Raw genomic sequence first — 21,085 nt, forward strand, 5'->3', positions numbered from 1 at the left:
TCCTGTAATTGTTTTTATAATGAACGATGTCTGTGCAGTATAGAGGAAGATTGTTGGATAAAATCTGTTCGATGGTGCAGGAGCTATAATTGTATAGAGCACTCCAATAATTGTACTACAGAGTATTTGAGCTGTTTGCAGTCTATTAGTTTTCTTAGTTCTTTTATTTGATTCTCGGCTGGTTTTTACCCTTTTAACCCTTTCACTGCTAGGTGGGCCTCATTACTGGTAGCAACATTTGAAACATTCCCATCAGACCCTAAGATGATGATATGTCCGGGAGACGCAGACCTCAGAAACACACTGACATCTCAGAGACACGGCGTCTCCGACTAATTATGCAGTCGTTACATTTATACCCGGCTCGTTATTCTGTGCCGTCTCCTGCTAATTATGCAATCGTTACGTTTATACCCGGCTCGTTATTCTGTGTCGTCTCCTGCTAATTATGCAATCGTTACATTTATACCCGGCTCGTTATTCTGTTTCGTCTCCTGCTAATTATGCAATCGTTACGTTTATACCCGTCTCGTTATTCTGTGTCGTCTCCTGCTAATTATGCAATCGTTACATTTATACCCGGCTCGTTATTCTGTGTCGTCTCCTGCTAATTATGCAGTCGTTACATTTATACCCGGCTCGTTATTCTGTGCCGTCTCCGGCTAATTATGCAATCGTTACATTTATACCCGGCTCGTTATTCTGTGTCGTCTCCGGCTAATTATGCAATCATTACATTTATACCCGGCTCGTTATTCTGTGTCGTCTCCTGCTAATTATGCAATCGTTACATTTATACCCGACTCGTTAGGCTGTGCCGTCTCCGGCTAATTATGCAATCGTTACATTTATACCCGGCTCGTTATTCTGTGTCGTCTCCTGCTAATTATGCAATCGTTACATTTATACCCGGCTCGTTATGCTGTGCCGTCTCCTGCTAATTATGCAATTGTTGCGTTTATACCCGGCTCGTTATTCTGTGCTGTCTCCGGCTAATTATGCAATCGTTACATTTATACCCGGCTCGTTATTCTGTGCGGTCTCCGGCTAATTATGCAATCGTTTCATTTATACCCGGCTCGTTATGCTGTGCCGTCTCCTGCTAATTATGCAATCGTTGCGTTTATACCCGGCTCGTTATTCTGTGCTGTCTCCGGCTAATTATGCAATCGTTGCGTTTATACCCGGCTCGTTATTCTGTGCTGTCTCCGGCTAATTATGCAATCGTTTCATTTATACCCGGCTCGTTATGCTGTGCCGTCTCTGGCTAATTAAGCAATCGTTACGTTTATACCCGGCTCGTTATGCTGTGCCGTCTCTGGCTAATTATGCAATCGTTACGTTTATACCCGGCTCGTTATTCTGTGCCGTGTCCGGCTAATTATGTAATCGTTACATTTATACCCGGCTCGTTATTCTGTGCCGTCTCCTGCTAATTATGCAATCGTTACATTTATACCCGGCTCGTTATTCTGTGCCATCTCCGGCTAATTATGTAATCGTTATGTTTATACCCGGCTCGTTATTCTGTGTCGTCTCTGGCTAATTATGCAATCGTTACGTTTATACCCGGCTCGTTATTCTGTGCGTCTCCGGCTAATTATGCAATCGTTCCGTTTATAACCGGCTCGTTATTCTGTGCCGTCTCCGGCTAATTATGCAATCGTTACGTTTATACCCGGCCTTGCTATTCTGTGCCGTCTCCTGCTAATTATGCAATCGTTACATTTATACCCGGCTCTTTATTCTGTGGCGTCTCTGGCTAATTATGCAATCATTACATTTATACCCGGCTCGTTATTCTGTGCCGTCTCCGGCTAATTATGCAATCGTTACGTTTATACCCGGCTCGTTATTCTGTGCCTTCTCCTGCTAATTATGCAATCGTTACGTTTATACCCGGCTCGTTATTCTGTGCCGTCTCCTGCTAATTATGGAATCGTTACATTTATACCCGGCTCGTTATTCTGTGCCGTCTCCTGCTAATTATGCAATCGTTACATTTATACCCGGCTCGTTATTCTGTTGCATCTTCTGCTAATTATGCAATCGTTACGTTTATACCCGGCTCGTTATTCTGTGCCGTCTCCTGCTAATTATGCAATCGTTACGTTTATACCCGGCTCGTTATTCTGTTGCATCTTCTGCTAATTATGCAATCGTTACATTTATACCCGGCTCGTTATTCTGTGCCGTCTCCTGCTAATTATGCAATCGTTACATTTATACCCGGCTCGTTATTCTGTGCCGTCTCCTGCTAATTATGCAGTCGTTACATTTATACCCGGCTCGTTATTCTGTGCCGTCTCCTGCTAATTATGCAATCGTTACATTTATACCCGGTTCGTTATTCTGTTGCATCTTCTGCTAATTATGCAATCGTTACATTTATACCCGGCTCGTTATTCTGTGCCGTCTCCTGCTAATTATGCAATCGTTACGTTTATACCCGGCTCGTTATTCTGTGCGTCTCCGGCTAATTATGCAATCGTTACATTTATACCCGGCTCGTTATTCTGTGCCGTCTCCTGCTAATTATGCAATCGTTACATTTATACCCGGCTCATTATTCTGTGCTGTCTCCGGCTAATTATGCAATCGTTACATTTATACCCGGCTCGTTATTCTGTGCCGTCTCCTGCTAATTATGCAATCGTTACATTTATACCCGGCTCGTTATTCTGTGCCGTCTCCTGCTAATTATGCAATCGTTACATTTATACCCGGTTCGTTATTCTGTGCCGTCTCCGGCTAATTATGCAATCGTTACATTTATACCCGGCTCGTTATTCTGTGCCGTCTCCGGCTAATTATGCAGTCGTTATGTTTATACCCGGCTCGTTATTCTGTGTCGTCTCCGGCTAATTATGCAGTCGTTATGTTTATACCCGGCTCGTTATTCTGTGTCGTCTCCGGCTAATTATGTAATCGTTACATTTATACCCGGCTCGTTATTCTGTGCCGTCTCCTGCTAATTATGCAATCGTTACATTTATACCCGGCTCGTTATTCTGTGCCGTCTCCTGCTAATTATGCAATCGTTATGTTTATACCCGGCTCGTTATTCTGTGCCTTCTCCTGCTAATTATGCAATCGTTACGTTGCATAAATTATGCAATCGTTACATTTATACCCGGCTCGTTATTCTGTGCCGTCTCCTGCTAATTATGCAATCGTTACATTTATACCCGGCTCGTTATGCTGTGTCGTCTCCGGCTAATTATGCAATCGTTACGTTTATACCCAGCTCGTTATTCTGTGCCATCTCCGGCTAATTATGTAATCGTTATGTTTATACCCGGCTCGTTATGCTGTGCCGTCTCCTGCTAATTATGCAATCGTTACATTTATACCCGGCTCGTTATTCTGTGCCGTCTCCTGCTAATTATGCAATCGTTACGTTTATACCCGGCTCGTTATTCTGTTGCATCTTCTGCTAATTATGCAATCGTTACATTTATACCCGGCTCGTTATTCTGTGCCGTCTCCTGCTAATTATGCAATCGTTACATTTATACCCGGCTCGTTATTCTGTGCCGTCTCCTGCTAATTATGCAGTCGTTACATTTATACCCGGCTCGTTATTCTGTGCCGTCTCCTGCTAATTATGCAATCGTTACATTTATACCCGGTTCGTTATTCTGTTGCATCTTCTGCTAATTATGCAATCGTTACATTTATACCCGGCTCGTTATTCTGTGCCGTCTCCTGCTAATTATGCAATCGTTACATTTATACCCGGCTCGTTATGCTGTGCCGTCTCCTGCTAATTATGCAATCGTTTCATTTATACCCGGCTCGTTATGCTGTGCCGTCTCTGGCTAATTATGCAATCGTTATGTTTATACCCGGCTCGTTATTCTGTGCCGTCTCCTGCTAATTATGCAATCGTTATGTTTATACCCGGCTCGTTATTCTGTGCCTTCTCCTGCTAATTATGCAATCGTTACGTTGCATAAATTATGCAATCGTTACATTTATACCCGGCTCGTTATTCTGTGCCGTCTCCTGCTAATTATGCAATCGTTACATTTATACCCGGCTCGTTATGCTGTGTCGTCTCCGGCTAATTATGCAATCGTTACGTTTATACCCAGCTCGTTATTCTGTGCCATCTCCGGCTAATTATGTAATCGTTATGTTTATACCCGGCTCGTTATGCTGTGCCGTCTCCTGCTAATTATGCAATCGTTACATTTATACCCGGCTCGTTATTCTGTGCCGTCTCCTGCTAATTATGCAATCGTTACGTTTATACCCGGCTCGTTATTCTGTGCCTTCTCCGGCTAATTATGCAGTCGTTACATTTATACCCGGCTCGTTATTCTGTGCCGTCTCCTGCTAATTATGCAATCGTTACGTTTATACCCGGCTCGTTATTCTGTGCCGTCTCCTGCTAATTATGCAATCGTTACATTTATACCCGGCTCGTTATTCTGTGCCGTCTCCTGCTAATTATGCAATCGTTACGTTTATACCCGGCTCGTTATTCTGTGCGTCTCCGGCTAATTATGCAATCGTTACATTTATACCCGGCTCGTTATTCTGTGCCGTCTCCGGCTAATTATGCAATTGTTACATTTATACCCGGTTCGTTATTCTGTGCCGTCTCCTGCTAATTATGCAATCGTTACATTTATACCCGGCTCATTATTCTGTGCTGTCTCCGGCTAATTATGCAATCGTTACATTTATACCCGGCTCGTTATTCTGTGCCGTCTCCTGCTAATTATGCAATCGTTACATTTATACCCGGCTCGTTATTCTGTGCCGTCTCCTGCTAATTATGCAATCGTTACATTTATACCCGGTTCGTTATTCTGTGCCGTCTCCGGCTAATTATGCAATCGTTACATTTATACCCGGCTCGTTATTCTGTGCCGTCTCCGGCTAATTATGCAGTCGTTATGTTTATACCCGGCTCGTTATTCTGTGTCGTCTCCGGCTAATTATGTAATCGTTACATTTATACCCGGCTCGTTATTCTGTGCCGTCTCCTGCTAATTATGCAGTCGTTACGTTTATACCCGGCTCGTTATTCTGTGGCGGTTCCTTTCATTTCGTTTTTTGTCAGCCTATCAGTACATATTAATAAATATGCACATTGTTAGCGGCCCATGGGGAAAGATGTTCCCTTCAGAGCGTCCCTCATAGTGCAGACTTTCTCTCGTGTGTTACACAGGGACAGTGGCTAGCTGTGTGCACATAAGGACATGGCCACTGCTGCCCTGCTTGGAATCGGGGTCCTTCCTGCCGGAGCAGGTCCCGCTTTGTGTGACGCCCATCCTATTGACCTGTTTATCTCAGGGTCCCGCTGCAGTCCTGAGCCCTCCTCCTCCTCCTGATTAAACTGCTCGTTTACACGTGTATCTGTGTGATATATACGCAGAGCAGGGTGTGTGTATTAAACACTCCTCTCTCTCCGCAGTGATCCAGAACTTGCTAACGGAGGATGTGACGGTGGTAGAGGGCGAGGTGGCCACCATTAGCTGCCGGGTGAAGAATAACGATGACTCTGTGATCCAGCTGCTCAACCCTAACGGCCAAACAATCTTCTTCCGAGACTTCCGACGTGAGTGCGGCGGGCGAGGGGGACGACGACAGAGGCCGGGGGTGGGAGGGGGCGACGGCGGGTGGGGGGGACGGCGGTGGAGGGGACGGTGGGAGCGGACGGTGGCCAAGGGGTGGGGGGGTACGCGGCCGATGGGTGTGGAGGGGGATGGAGGCCGTTGGATGGAGGGGGGACGGTGGCCCTTGGCTGGGTGGGAGGGGACGGTTGCTGGGTGCGAGGGGCTGGTGGCTGGGTGGGAGGGGACGGTGGCCGGGTGGGAGGGGACGATGGCCGGGTGGGAGGGGGCGGTGGCCGGGTGGTAGGGGGCGGTGGCCGGGTGGGAGGGGACGGTGGCCGGGTGGGAGGGGACGGTGGCTGGGTGGGTGGGGACGGTGGCTGGGTGCGAGGGGACGGTGGCTGGGTGGGAGGGGACGGTGGCCGGGTGGGAGGGTACGGTGGCCGGGTGGGAGGGGGCGGTGGCCGGGTGGGAGGGGACGGTGGCCGGGTGGGAGGGGACGGTGGCCGGGTGGGAGGGGACGGTGGCCGGGTGGGAGGGGATGGTTGGGGGGACGGTGGCCGAGGCTGCTGGTCCGTGTTACTCCTATTACTCTCCTGTATTACAGACAGTATGTTACCGGTAATATTACTCTGTGATACTCATTACTACTCTGTTCCTTACCCCAGCACTGAAGGACAGCCGCTTCCAACTAGTGAACTTCTCCAGTAACGAGCTGCGAGTTTCTCTGTCCAATGTTTCTATCTATGACGAGGGAAGATATTTATGTCAGCTCTACACTGATCCACCGCAGGATGCGTTCATAACCATCACAGTGCTTGGTGAGGCGTGAGGAGCCCTGATACCTAAGCATTCCCCTTCCCCCTCATTGATCTCTTCGCTCCCCCGATACTTCAGCACCCCCCTGATCTCTACGCTCCCCCCCTGATCTCTACGCTCCCCCCCCTGATCTCTACGCTCCCCCCCCTGATCTCTACGCTCCCCCCCCTGATCTCTACGCTCCCCCCCTGATCTCTACGCTCCCCCCCCTGATCTCTACGCTCCCCCCCCTGATCTCTACGCTCCCCCCCTGATCTCTACGCTCCCCCCCTGATCTCTATGCTCCCCCCGATCTCTACGCTCCCCCCCGATCTCTACGCTCCCCCCCGATCTCTACGCTCCCCCCCGATCTCTACGCTCCCCCGATACATCATCGCTCCCGTGATACCTCAGGAGCCCCCTGATCTCCGCGGCCCCACTTTGCTCCCTTCCCCCCTGCTCCTTTTGCCCCCTCCCCCCCTGCTCCTTTTGCCCCCCAATGAACCACCCCGCTCCCTGTGCCCCCACTCCGCTCCCTTTGCCCCCATTCACTCTGCTCCCTGTGCCCCCACTCACCCTGCTCCCTGTGCCCCCACTCACCCTGCTCCCTGTGCCCCCACTCACCCTGATCCCTTTTCCCCCACTCGCCCTGCTCCCTGTGCCCCCACTCACCCTGCTCCCTTTTCCCCCACTCACCCTGCTCCCTGTGCCCCCACTCGCCCTGCTCCCTGTGCCCCCACTCACCCTGCTCCCTGTTCCCCCACTACCCTGCTCCCCCACTCACCCTGCTCCCTGTTCCCCCACTCACACTGCTGCCTGTTCCCCCACTCACTCTGCTCCCTGTTCCCCCACTCACCCTGCTCCCTGTTCCCCCACTCACCCTGTGCCCCTATCACCCTGTGCCCCCCACTCTGCACCCTGTGCCTCCTCACCCTGCTCCCTGTGCCCCCCTCACATCCCCCCTCACCGCCTGCGCTCCCCCCTCACTCTGTTCTTGTTTTAGTCCCCCCGCACAACCTGGTGATTGATGTGCAGAAGGATACGTATGTGGAGGGGGAGGACGTGGAGATGAACTGCACAGCCATGGCCAGCAAACCTGCTGCAACAATACGCTGGTTCAAGGGGAGCAGAGAGCTGGAGGGTGAGTGTGACACTGAGTGGGGGAGAAAGCTGGAGGGGGAGTGTGACACAGGGAGGGGGTGAGTGTGACACTGGGAGAGGGTGAGTAAGTGTGTGACACGGAGTGTGGTGAGTGTGACCAGGTTGGGTAGAAACCGGGAGGGGTAGTGTGACACAAGGGGGTGAGTGTGACACTGAGGGGGGGTAAGTAGGCGAGGCTGACACTGGGAGTGGAGTGAGAGGGACATGGAGTGGGTGAGGGTGACATTGGGAGTGGGGTGAGTGGGTGAGTGTTACACTGGGAGGTGGTGAATGGGTGTGTGACACTTGGATGGGGGGAGTGGGTGAGTGGGTGAGTGTGACACTTGGAAGTGGTTGAGTGTGACACTGGGAAGTGGTTGAGTGTGACACTGGGAAGTGGTTGAGTGTGACACTGGGAAGTGGTTGAGTGTGACACTGGGAAGTGGTTGAGTGTGACACTGGGAAGTGGTTGAGTGTGACACTGGGAAGTGGTTGAGTGTGACACTGGGAAGTGGTTGAGTGAAACTGGGAAGTGGTTGAGTGTTTCACTGGGAAGTGGTTGAGTGTTTCACTGGGAAGTGGGTGAGTGTGACATTGAGGCGAGTTTGACACTGGGATTAGGGTGAGTATGACACGGAGTGGGGTGAGTGGGTGTGTGACACTTGGATGGGGGTGGGTGACACTTGGATGGGGGTGTGTGGGTGAGTTTAACAATGGTGAGTGTGACACTGGGCGGTGGGTGAGTGTAACACAGAGGGGTGTGTGAGCATGACACAGAGGGTGGAGTGTTGACACTGGGAGAGGGTGAGTGTGACACTGGAAAGTGGGTGAGTGTGATATTGGGAGGGGGTGAGTGGGTGAGTGTGACACTGGAAGGGGGTTGAGTGGGTGAGTGTGACACCAGGAGGTGGGGGATTGTAACAGAGAGGGGGTGTGAGCGTGACACGGAGGGAGGGGTGAGGGACACTGGGAAGGTAGTGAGTGTTGACACTGGGAGTGGGCGAGTGTGACACTGGGAAAGGGGGAGGGGGAGTGTGAGACTGGGACTGGGGGTGGGTAATATGATTGCAGACTCACTGTGTTATTGAACAGCCGGTAAGCCAGAGGTGGAGCCGCTGGACGATAAGATGTTTCGCGTGCGCAGTCGGCTCTCCCTCACAGCTTCACAGGAAGATGACGGAGTCCCCATAATCTGTCTCGTGGATCATCCAGCAGTGAAGGATCTGCAGACGCAGCAGTACCTGGATGTGCTGTGTGAGTACCCGAGCATTGGGGTGGGGCGGGTGTTTCAGTGAGTACCAGAACATTGGGGGGGAAGGGGGGTGTTGCAGTGAGTACTAATACATAAGGGGAGGGGGGGGTGTTGCAGTGAGAACCAGAACATTGGGTGGGGGGTATTGCAGTGAGTACTAATACATAAGGGGAGGGGGGCGGGGTGTTGCAGTGAGTACCAGAACATTGGAGGGTGGGGGGGTGTTGCAGTGAGTACTAATACATAAGGGGAGTGGGGGTGGGTGTTGCAGTGAGTACCAGAACATTAGGGGGATGGGGGGGGGGGTTGCAGTGAGTACCAGAACATTAGGGGGATGGGGGGGGGGGTGTTGCAGTGAGTACCAGAACATTAGGGGGATGAGGGGGGGTGTTGCAGTGAGTACCAGAACATTAGGGGGGTGGGGGGGTGTTGCAGTGAGTACCAGAACATTAGGGGGGTGGGCGGGAGAATTTCTAGGAGCTGAGCGGTGGTTACAGAGGCCCTGCGCACTTCCCCACAGTATTTAATTAAATGTCGGGGGAGGCGTGAGACCTCTATAACTCGCTTACCTGCTCTGTGCGGGTCTTTGGCGACGCGTCGCCATGGCAACACTGCGTCAAATGCCGCGGCAGGGTCACGTGACATGACCCGCGACGTCATTTGACGCTGAGTCCTTGTAGAGGGGGGGGGGCAGAAACGCGGTGGCTACCCGACAGGGGGGCGCAGCTCAAGAAGTTTGCGCACTCCTGCATTAGAGGAATGGGTGGAGGGGTGTTACAGTGAGTACTAGAACTTTTTTTTGGTGGGGGGGTGTTGCATTGAGTGAGTCTGTGTTTCTGCTTTACAATAACACACTACCTTGTAGGTACTGAACGATCCTTCTTTATTGCTGCTGACTGGTAGTCATTTTCCTGGTTACCTCAGACTGCTGTGTGTCTGTTATATACCCTGATGTTATCTGATTGGCTCTCACTCTACTGCCTGGTTCAGAAGTCAGAGTGGTGACATCATAGCATCACATGACAGTGACCAGGAAGTACCCAATATGCCAAAGCTCCTCCCCTTCTCAAACACTTCACATAGAACATAAACAAAAACAACCAACAACAGTATCCATCTATATTAACCAACTATCTAAAGTTCCAAGTTAATCTTCCCCTGAGTAGCTGTCTGAAAGCTCTTCTCCTTGTGGTCTCACACTCTTTCTATCGGACCTTGTCTTCAGATGTGGTTTGCTGAAACAACGGATCCGCTCTTCCATTTGCAGTCGCTCAGGAGGTCGCCGATCCCCGGCCAGTCGTGCTGCTACTTCCTCTCTGGGGTCATCCTCCCGATGCTCATCCTGTACTCCTGTACTGGCTCCTCTTGCCTAGGGGCCGGTTGCAAGACCGGTTGCTCCACTGCCAAGTTCTCTGGTACATGGTATTCTGGGTCATACCACACGCCACTCCAAATATCTGTCTGGCTGGATCTGTTGGTCTGTTCTGAGTAACTGTTCACTGTAGACCCGTATCTGATTTGATCTGTGTGGCGCCTGGTGTAAAGGCCATCTTTTGTGGTCACTACATAAATTTTTGGTGCCAAATTTCTTGTGACTGTAGCGGCCTTCCATCTGTGGGTGGTGCCATACATCCGTACCCATACCGCCTCCCCTGGGACAAAGGATTTGGAATTAGATCCTCGTTGCATGTGACTTTGTGCACGGAACACTGTGTCTTCCACCGTGCGCGGTTTGAGAAGATCAAGCTTGGTTCGTGGCTCACGTCCGAGCATGAGTTGAGTGGCGAGACCCCTGTAGTTGCATGGGGCGTTGTTCTGTTAGCCAGTAAAAAGGTCTCTAAATTGTCTGTCAATCGTGAATTTGTGGTCTTTATGGCTTTTAACGAGTTCTTGAAGGCTTAAACAAACCTTTCGGCCTGGCAATTCGTGGCCGGGTGGTTTGGTACAGATGTTCGGTGGACAATGCAAAACTCTTTTAGAAAGTTTTTACATTTTTGCACCGTGACCAACACCCCATTGTCTGACACTAACTCTAGGGGATAACCGAACACCGCAAACAGTCTTTGTAATGCTTTGATTGTGGCAGCTTTTATAACTGACTTCATTTTCATCACCTCTGGCCATTTGGAGTGTGCGTCGACCACGATCAAGTTTAATGCACCGTCTATTGGCCCAGCAAAATGAATGTGGATGCGGTGCCATGGGGTGGTTGGCCACACCCACGGTTGAATTGTCCTTCTCAGTAGTTGCCTTGCTGACTTGACACAGCTCGGGCACCCGGTGACAAAGCTTTCGATGTCTTGATCACCACCTGGCCACCATATGTGTCCCCGGGCTTGCTGCTTCATACGGACCATGCTGGGATGTCCATTATGTAGTAGTTGCAATACTTGCGACTGCATGCTGTGTGGAACCACCACGCTCTCTCCCCACATGAGGCAATGATCCCTTGTGGTCAGTTCCAGATGGCGAAGTTTATATGGCCTCAAGTTGGACGCTGCGGTTTGAGACCGTCCACCCTGTACGAAGTACATAACAGTGCAGAGCGTCATCCCTCTGTGTTCCCTTAGCGAGTAACTGCGAGGTCAATGTATTCGTAGTCGCAGTCGCAGAGTGGCAATGTTGTCGCTGAATTTAGTTTATTTCTTGAAGTAGTAGTCGGGACACGGCATCCGCATCAGCGTGCTCATCATGTGAGCGGTATTTTATACTCTATGTGTATGCTCCCAAAAAGAGGGCGTACCTATGTAGGCTATCGTTGTGGATATACCCCTTTTGGGGTTAAAGATGAAGAATAATGGCTTGTGGTCTGACAAGCGTAAAGTCGTGACCACAGACATACAAGTGGATTTTTTTTATAGCCCATACTGGAGCGAGTGCCTCTTTATCAATCTGAGAATAGTTGCGTTCAGCCATGGATAGGGAACGAGACGCAAAAGCGATTGGTTTCTCTGTGTCATTGTCCATCAGATGAGACAGTACTGCCCCGAGACCATATGGTGAATCATCACATGCTAACAGTAACGGTGTGCGGAGGTTATAATGGACCAATACCCAGGATATCAGAATCATGTGTTTTGAGATTTCGAACGCCTCCTGACACGTCGGTGTCCAGTTCCATTTCGTTGTTGTTTCCGATAATCTGTGCAGGGGGTACAGAATGTGCGCTAGATTAGGCAACAATCTATTATAATAGTTCAGTAGTCCCAAGAAGGAACGAAGTTGTGAGACATCCTTGGGTGTGGGAGCCTTCACTAATGCGTCCACCTTCTATTTCATTGTGGAAAGCCCTTCATCCACCACATGTGCGCAAAACTCTAATTTGGGCACAAAAAAACCTTACATTTTTGCAGATTTGCCTTTAGCCCACAGTCCTTTAAGCATTGTAGGACCAGCTCGACATTGTGGTGATGCTCCTCGTCAGCGCGCCCGGTGATCAACATATCATCGAGCATACACCGAGTATAAGGTATGTGTAACAGGGGATTTATCCCTGTTCAAAAATGTGCCTCTAATCCAGCAGTGTGGTGGTTAGCTGCTGGTAGACAATTAACCACCACCACCTGGCTGATTACAGGTATCAGAAAAAGCCTGCCTCTGAGACAGGAAGGGAGATTCTTCCTGAACTCACACATGAGCTGAGCTGACCCAGGAAGCAAAAAGACAGAGAGTTCCCTAGTCCACAACTGGGCTGACCTGGGGAACAAACCGTTGTCTTGAGCTGCAAGCTGACAACAAGACAAAAGGGGACAAGATTCTAAACCTGGATCCTGACATTAGCTTTGCACACAAGGGTGCGGACAACCAGGAGAACAGAGAAGCCTTCCCTACAACTACAAGAGACAGATAAGACATTTCTTATAAGACTGTTTATCTACATCTATACATAAATGTCTCTATGATTTGGGCTGGTGAATCGCTGGGCTAACCACGCCGTTAGAGGGCTGGACTGCAAGTGTAAAAATACTCCAAAGTGGAGCAGATTTTTGTTTGTGGATTTTCACATGTTTGCGGGGTCTAAAGGGACAGGCGCAATAAAGCCTTATTTTAATTTCACCTTAAAGCAGTCTCCATTGCATACCTCTGCACATGTCCTCTTACAGTATGCCAGCCAATATTTCCTCCAGTTTACGCTTCCAAATTGCGGGTGATGGGTCAATCTCAAAAACCATTTGGTTAAACTGAAATAGCCCTTTGTGTGTGTTGATCGTGAGATATTACCTGGAATCAGGGTGAGCCTCCATTTGCAGGTATGCCTGCTTGAGATCGTTTCCCCCCCGCTAGGGAAGCAAAAGTTTCTTCATTTCTTGGAAGGGGATACTGGTCCACCATCAATTGACTGTTCAGTGCCATTCGGAAATCTCCACATATGCGCAGCTCACCATTCTTTTTCTTTACTGGCATAATTGTCAATGCCCATGCGCTATGTTTTACATTGGAGATGATCCCTAACTCCTCCAAACGCTTTAGCTCTGTTTCCACTCCAACCTTCAGGGCGAATGGAATTAACCTTGCTTTGAAAAAAGTGTGGGGTTGCCCCATCTCTTAAGTTCTATTGAACGGAATCACTCATAACTTTGTCCATGTCGCTATCAAAAACGATGCTATACTTACAGTAGAGGCAACTCTTATTCGAACAAAAACTAGTGGCAATTCCCCAAAAAACCCAGGAAACACCCAGGTACATTCTGAATGCATGCCTTAAACTTTCCTTAAACTAGCCCCAGCATTTCTGCATTGATTAATGGCCTATCAGATTAACAGCGGGGTCCCTGGCAGTCCCATTCAAACTGAATTGGAATGCCAGGGATCCCTGCTGTGTTAATCCTATGGGTCGTTAGTCAATGCAGAAATGCCTTAAACGTGCCTCAAACTAGCCCAGAACATACCCAGCACATACCCAGCACATACCCAGAATGTAACCCGGCTAGTTTACGGCAAATGTTAGAATAAACGTTGCCTCTACTGTATGTCGTAGGATCTTCATCCATGACACGTGCTGGTCTATGTTTTGTTCTGGAGCATGACAGGAGTTGACTTGAATGTCTGGCATTCCAAGGTCCCGTATCCAGTCCCCGTTCTTGGATGTATAGTGGAAGTCTTTTTGCTCTCCCTTTATACGTGACACATACTATCACACAGCCGAGCGGCTTTAAATGTTTCATGGAGTAAGTCTGTAGTCTGATTTTAGTGGGCTTCAACTGCTTTGTTAGTTGTAACTTGTGCCAGTGGTGTAGAGTGATCACAGACACCGCAGCCCCAGTATCCAGATCCATGCACAGCGTTTTCCCTTCCAGTTTCACCTGTACTTCCATGCCCGTTGGTTGAGGACCGAGGTGGTATATGGAGAGGCGTTCCAATCGCTCGTCTCCATCCGAGCTGGACGATGAATCTCGGCGGTCCACTTTATACGTTTGTCTGCCTCCCGCATTTTTTTTCCTGGTGACATGTATGTGGTGAACGGCAAAAACACCGTAAATGTCCTGTTTTGCTGCAGTTATGACACTGCATGTCCTTGAGTCTGCAGGCTCTGGCGTCATGAGTAGTTCCTCCACATAAGTAACACCCGCCAGGGGTCTTTTGTCCCGGCGCGGGTCGTGATAACGTGGATTGTCGACTATGCCTTGGGGTTTCGTGCTCGGTAAGTGGCGTGTTGAAATGTTCTTCTTTTACAGCTTGCGCGATTGCGTCTTTCGTTGCCAGCTCCATTACCGTTGCCACATCTATAGCCCTTTTTAAGGAGAGGTGGTCTTCTGTTAACAGTTTTTATTGTATAGGCTGACTTGTGAGGCCAATGACAAACTTGTCGCGGAGGGCGGTTGGCAGGTAATCACAAAAAGAGCAGGTGCTGGCCAACGTCCTTAGAGTGACAACATAGGATTTAATATACTCGCCTTGTTCTTGGCGTCTATCATTAAACCGAAAACTCTCCACTATTTCCAGCGGTTTAGGCTGGTAGTAATCGTTCAGTATTTCAATCAGTACGTTTAGGTCCTTGGATGCTGGTTTATCTGGAAACAACAAGTCTCGTAAAGTATTGTAGGTTTTAGTACCAACTACTGTGAGAAACACAGCAACCTTTTTCTCATCACTTACTGTACAGCATTTGCAACTAAATATTGGTTGAGCCGTTCGCTCCAAGAAGACCAATTGTCTGTTTCAACATGAAACTCCTGCATGCTGCCGATGAGAGCCATAGTGACATATATTTATCCTTGGCTGTCCTGGTACATAAATGCTATGATACTGTCAATCCTTTCTGAGAGACAGAGAAAAGTAATGCTGTTCTTTAAGCTTATTTCCCAGGGGAAATTCCTGGTCACTGTCTCCAAGGTTATGGGGTCCTGCGGTCTGGACGCTGGTCACTTCTGCAGCTTTCATCTGCGGGTGCGGCTCTCTTCCTGGGGCCACGTATGAGTCGTCATTGTATGGCCTGAAGGGACACTTTTGTATGATTACGTACATTGCAAAACAAACATTTGATGGTGGCCATTTTAAAACCCCATTTTTTCTTTTCTCTCTTTCACACCTGATGGGGCAAACTTTATACAACACACGTGAGCTGTACTTGCTTTACAATGATTATACCTTCTTGGTTCTTCTTAGGGCAACATCTTTGCAAAAATCCATTTTCACTTTCTTTACTACCCGACAGGGCAAACTTGACACTCAGCACTTTGCTTAGGGCGTTAACTTTACACAGCACAGCAATCCTTTCATACCCGACGGGGCAAACTTTACACAGAGCACTTGCTAGCTGAAAATTCACTTGATTCAGCAAAATAAAATTTTTGGTTTTCTGCTTGGGTTCATGACCTTAACACATTTCATCTACTGACTCCCAGAGGCGTAGCATCCCACCGCTGCCACCACCTGTGGCAGGACGGCCTCGCAGCAGGGTCAGTAAGACGCTAAGACGCTGTGAAACGTAACTATAATGGTTTTATTATCCACCAGGCAAATGAACATCTGGGTATTGTCGCATTAAGAAAACCAAATAATAAAATAAACACCTCTTCCCGTGAACTAAACTTCTTCAGCTTCAGCTCTTTCTAAGGGGCAGCCAGCTAATCTGGTTATCTGCTCCAAAACAAGTGCTCCACATAAAAAGTACAATAAGAAAGTTTCTTATCTGAATTGCAGAAGCAAACAGTCTTTTAACATTGCAGTCTCAACAGTCTTATTTATGACTTATCTATTTTGTAGGGGATTCCTATCCCAGGGTCTCTGTGTCGCTCAATCAGTCCTTCAGGAACGCCGGTCCCAGGGAGCAGGCTGTGACCAGCTCATGTCAGTCTTTTATCCTGGGATTAGGGTCCCAATAGCAGAGCTCCTTGCAGGGCTGGGGGACCAGAGCAACAGCCAGGTTTCTTCCTAACTGGGAGAAGTCTCTCTACCCTCCAGAGGAAAAACTAACTCACTTGTGCAGGTTACTTCCTGCCTTTTTAAACCTTAGTCTCTCAGGAGTCCTTCCTGCTTAATTAGCTGCAGGTGCATGTAGGTCTAGCAGGAGGTTACTAGCTTGTATGCAGGAAGCACACATATGCTCCTCACTCCAGCATACTTCTTAGTGACTTTGTCACAGCCCATACACACACCTCACAGGTATATACATACACGCACCTCACAGGTACTGTATACACAAATACGCATGTCACGGGTATACACATACACGCACCTCACAAGTATACACAGACACGTACCTCATAACTATACACAGACACGTACCTCACAAGTATACACATACACGCACCTCATAGGTATACACATACAAGCACCTCACAGGTATACACATACACGAACCTCACAGGTATACACATACACACACCTCACAGGTATACACATACAAGCATCACAAAGGTATACACATACACGCACCTCACAGGTATACACATACACGCACCTCACAGGTATACACATACAAGTACCACAAAGGTATACACACACGCACCTCACAGGTATACACATACACGCACCTTACAGGTATACACATACACGCACCTCACAGGTATACACATACACGCACCTCATGTGTACACATACACGCACCTCATAGGTATACACATACAAGCACCACACAGGTATACATATACACACACCTCACAGGTATACACATACAAGCACCTCACAGGTATACACATACACGCACCTTACAGGTATACATATACACACACCTCACAGGTATACACATACACGCACCTCACAGGTATACATATGCACACCTCACAGGTATACACATACTCGCACCTCACAGGTATACATATACAAATAGGGAGATGTAACTGTAAAGTGGAACATTCTCTAATAGCACACAATCTATGTAACACAGAAGGTATTTTGCATGGATAGGGGCATCGGATATTAAAGGCAATCCATAAATATTAGGGTTGGGGGGCTCTCTGTGCTTTTATTAAGGAGGGCTGCAGGCTACGGGAATAGTTGGTCATATAAGCTGAGTCAGAGATACTGAAAAGTGGGGATTTCTGCTCCAAGTCAGATCCTAATTCAGACCCATTATTCAGCATTATCCTGAGATTCTGTAAGAGAGTGAGGTGGAGAGTGGTGTGTGACTGGGGTTTCAAGGGTCCGATTTAGTGTTGTTATGAACCAAACAGTTATAATAGGACTTGAACTAATCCACACTTACACACGCTCCGTGACTCTGCACCCTCTGTCCTTTCTCTTTGTGACTTTTCGTCCTCTGTCCCTTCTCTGACTCTGCATCCTCTGTCCCTTCTCTGTGACTGCATCCTCTGTCCCATCTCTCTCTCTCTGATTCTGCGTCCTCTGCTCATTCTCTCTCTGTGACTCTGCACCCTCTGTCCCTTCTCTCTCTGTTACTCTGTACCCTCTGTCCCTTCTCTGTGACTCTGCACCCTCTGTCCCTTCTCTGTGACACTGCACCCTCTGTGCCTTCTCTCTCTGTGACACTGCACCCTCTGTCCCATCTCTCTCTTTGACTCTGCACCATCTGTCCCTTCTCTCCCTATGACTCTGCGTCTCTGACTGTAAAGAGGTATCTAGGCTCACTAATAAAGGTTAAGCCCGTTTGGTTACCTCTGATCCATGTTTTGGGGTACAGGAGTGTCAGCTCTTGGACCCAACTATTGTAAAAGCATTACCTGTAATTATGCGGCAATAAAGATTTTTTGTGTTTTTGCCTTTCCAGGGATGTCAGCAGCAGGGATTGCTGTGGTATGAGTTTCAGTGGGGATTTTGCGGATAAAGTGTTGTCAGATTGTGTCTATCTAGTCAGGGCCCAGAGTTGCTGGTTCCCCTAAAATAGGACCCAGGAATCAGGTCGGATGCCTGAATGCATGTAGACACATTGTCTTGGTAATATCTCCCCTTGAAAACGCTTGCGTGACTCACCACTAGGGGTCCCTGCTTCAACACAGCCCAGAAAAAGGTAAATGGGGCATAGAGATGTGAGGTGTCCCTGAAACCGTCAAGGTGTCCTTAGGTTAATGGAGATACACAGTAAATGGCCAGGTCACCCAGAACTGGTATAGGGGTCTGGGGGTACTGCAATCATCTGCAAGGTTGTGAGGGGACTTTTAAAAGTCTAGTTTTAAGTTTATGGTACAGAGTGTGGGGAATATGGCTTGTAGGATATTACGTGCAGCTTCATATTCTATTTCCCAGAACCAAAAGACTTAGGATATTTATAAAGTGTATATTTTATAGAACAGTATGTTTTAAAGTATATTTTTTATGGAAATGTATTTTAAAACATCTGTTTGTGCACAGAAATTAGCTGGGACTTTCAGACCAACTTGGGTGCCACTGTGTCTACTCATACAGGGGACATGAAAGCCCCAGAGGATGTCCAAGGTAATGAAGACCATTTGACAGGAGGGTAGGATTCAAGTATCCACATCCTGAGCTCAAGGGACGTCCTTTGCATTTCCATTTGATCCCACCAGACTGGCAGGAGCCTGTCACCGCAGGTGGCATTGAGGGAACCAAGGCCAGAGGTGCCAAATTTCCCTTGCCCCTTGGTTTATGCAGATTTCCAGGTAACCCTTGTTGTGTCTACCAGCTTGTCTCTGATTGACGGCGGAGACATTTCTCATGCTTTGGATTGGGCTATAGTATTTTTTGAATGAAAGTCAGAGGTGTTATAACTGCTTGCGCCCATCAGAGAGTGTGTTTTCCAGGGTTCTCCAGTCCTCTAAGATTCTTAGATTCTAAGTTTCCAGTTGCAAGTCTCCAGCAAGAAAAGGGCTGCTTCAGCGCAAAGCTGCCTGGAATATTTTCTGTCCTTTTTTTGCAACTGATATCAGGGATAGGATTCCCTGCAGCTAGGAGAGTCTAGATTGTTACCCCAATTCCAAAGTAAGTGTGTCTTTTTGCTGTAGTTTGTGTAACATTGTGTGTTTGTCTTTTCCTGTGAATAAATTTACAATTTATTTCATTAACTTGTTTTGCTCAATGCATGATCCTGGTAAAAAGGTGTCAATGGCCTGGTCTCCTATGACAGGCTATATTTACTGGTGGCAGCGTGTGGGATAATTGAGCTATATGTTTTAAAATCCTGAGGGGTCTTCTAACATAAAGAGAAACTTGTAGATTGCGAATTCTCAAAACAAGTAGTGACTTACACACGTTGCCCAAAGCAGAAAAAGCGTAGGTTCTCTCTGTCACTTAGTTTAGTGCCACAGGGTGAAGATGGACAGCAGGTCAGGTTGGTACAGGTCTTGGGAACGCACCAAAATTGTTGCCCGGTGTGAAAGTTATGGATTGCCTACTGATGGACGGTCAAAGCCAATCCTTCAGGAGGACTTGGAAAATCATGAAGACAGTACTGCTTCACCGGAGGGGGACATACCCTCAGCTGCAGTTGCAGTGGCCACTAGTCCACCCGCTGTGCAGGAGGTTATTCAAGCCCTGGTGGAAGTGGAAGGACATGGGGATGGAGCAGGCATCAACATGGACATTGTTGGGGGGCCAGTTATAGAGAGTGCAGCCGTGGTAGCCTCAGTGACTAATGATCTCTACGCCCAGAATTGCCGCACTTCTTGCTTCCTGGGGGGAGAGGGCCACCCTTGCAGAAAGGATTCAGCTGTGTGCGGCTGCACAAGGGTCACCAGCCCCACGCTTCCATCCTGATCACTGGGAGCAGTCCGCCCCCCGAGTGGACCACCACAGAGTTGGCAAATTTGATGATGGCACGGATAAATTGATCGGTACCTGAAGATTTTTGAAACCCAATGTCACAGGTACCGGCTGCCAAAACGGGACTGGGTTTTATGTTTAGCTCCGTTATTGTCCGGCGCTGCCCTGGAGACTCTCCAGGCTATCCCCACCGCGGATGGCAATGACTACAGACACGTTAAAGCCTTGTAACTCACACAGTATGCCCTCACCCCAGAAGCTTACAGAGGCATGTTTAGGACGAAGGAGAAACGCCACCGGGAATCTTACATGCAGTTTGTGTCTCGCCTGGAACTGCATGGGACACAGTGGGTGGAGGGATGTGGTACCACCAAGTACACTTTGCTGGACTTATTTTTTAAAGAGCAGTTTATGCAACAATGTATAAGGTTATGGGTCTTTGACCGCAAACCAAAGACTTATGTGGATGCTGCTAACTTGGCGGGTGAATTTGTCATCAGTCGGGCACTGATTCACAAGAAAGGGACTGCCCCAGATGTGGCCACTCTGGCCAAGGGAGCTTAAAGCACACCTCTGTGGAAACCTAAAGCTGCTGCAGATGGAAGTGCACCCAAACCTGCAGAGTTTAAGCACGAGAGGAGGTTCTACCAGTGCAACAAGACTGGTCACTTAAAGCCAGACTGTCCGGACCATGCAAAGTCCGGTACCCCTTCACAGGGTCAACGCTCTCAGCTGCAATGCCAGTCACCAGCGTACGAGGGGCACAGAGGAGCAGAGTGCAACCGTCCATGCCTTTCCAGGGATGCCAGCAAGCAGGGATTGCTGTGATATGAATTTCAGGGGGGGGGGGGAGGTTGTTGCGGAGCAAGTGTTGTCAGATTGTTTCTATCTAGTCAGGGCCCAGAGTTCCTGGTTCCCTTAAAAAAGGACCCAGGAATCAGGTTGGATGCATGAATGTATGTAGACACATTGTCTCGGTAATATCTCCCCTTGAAACCGCTTGCGTGACTCACCACTAAGGGTCACTGCTTCAGCACAGCCCAGAAAGGTAAATGGGGCATAGGGATATGAGGTGTCCCTGAAACAGTCAAGGGGTCCCTAGGTTAATGGGGATACACAGTAAATGGCCAGGTCACCCAGAACCGATATCAGGGCCTGGGGGTACTGCAATCATCTACAAGGTTGTGAGGGGACTTTTAAAAGTCCAGTC

General features: G+C 48.7%; 1 protein-coding gene across 12 annotated transcripts in view; it reads left to right on the plus strand.

The window, feature by feature from the left end:
* Positions 1 to 21,085, plus strand: part of CADM1 (cell adhesion molecule 1) — a 266,840-nt gene that overhangs the window by 115,749 nt on the left and 130,006 nt on the right. For all 12 annotated transcript variants that reach the window (XM_075604260.1, XM_075604267.1, XM_075604261.1 and 9 more), the window contains 4 exons: positions 5,429 to 5,572; positions 6,236 to 6,388; positions 7,369 to 7,506; positions 8,598 to 8,759. In XM_075604260.1, coding sequence (XP_075460375.1) covers positions 5,429 to 5,572; positions 6,236 to 6,388; positions 7,369 to 7,506; positions 8,598 to 8,759 — 597 coding nt within the window. The remainder of the gene's footprint in view (positions 1 to 5,428; positions 5,573 to 6,235; positions 6,389 to 7,368; positions 7,507 to 8,597; positions 8,760 to 21,085) is intronic.

This window comes from Ascaphus truei, chromosome 6 (genome assembly GCF_040206685.1).
Source record: "Ascaphus truei isolate aAscTru1 chromosome 6, aAscTru1.hap1, whole genome shotgun sequence".
Taxonomy (NCBI): Eukaryota; Metazoa; Chordata; class Amphibia; order Anura; family Ascaphidae; genus Ascaphus; species Ascaphus truei.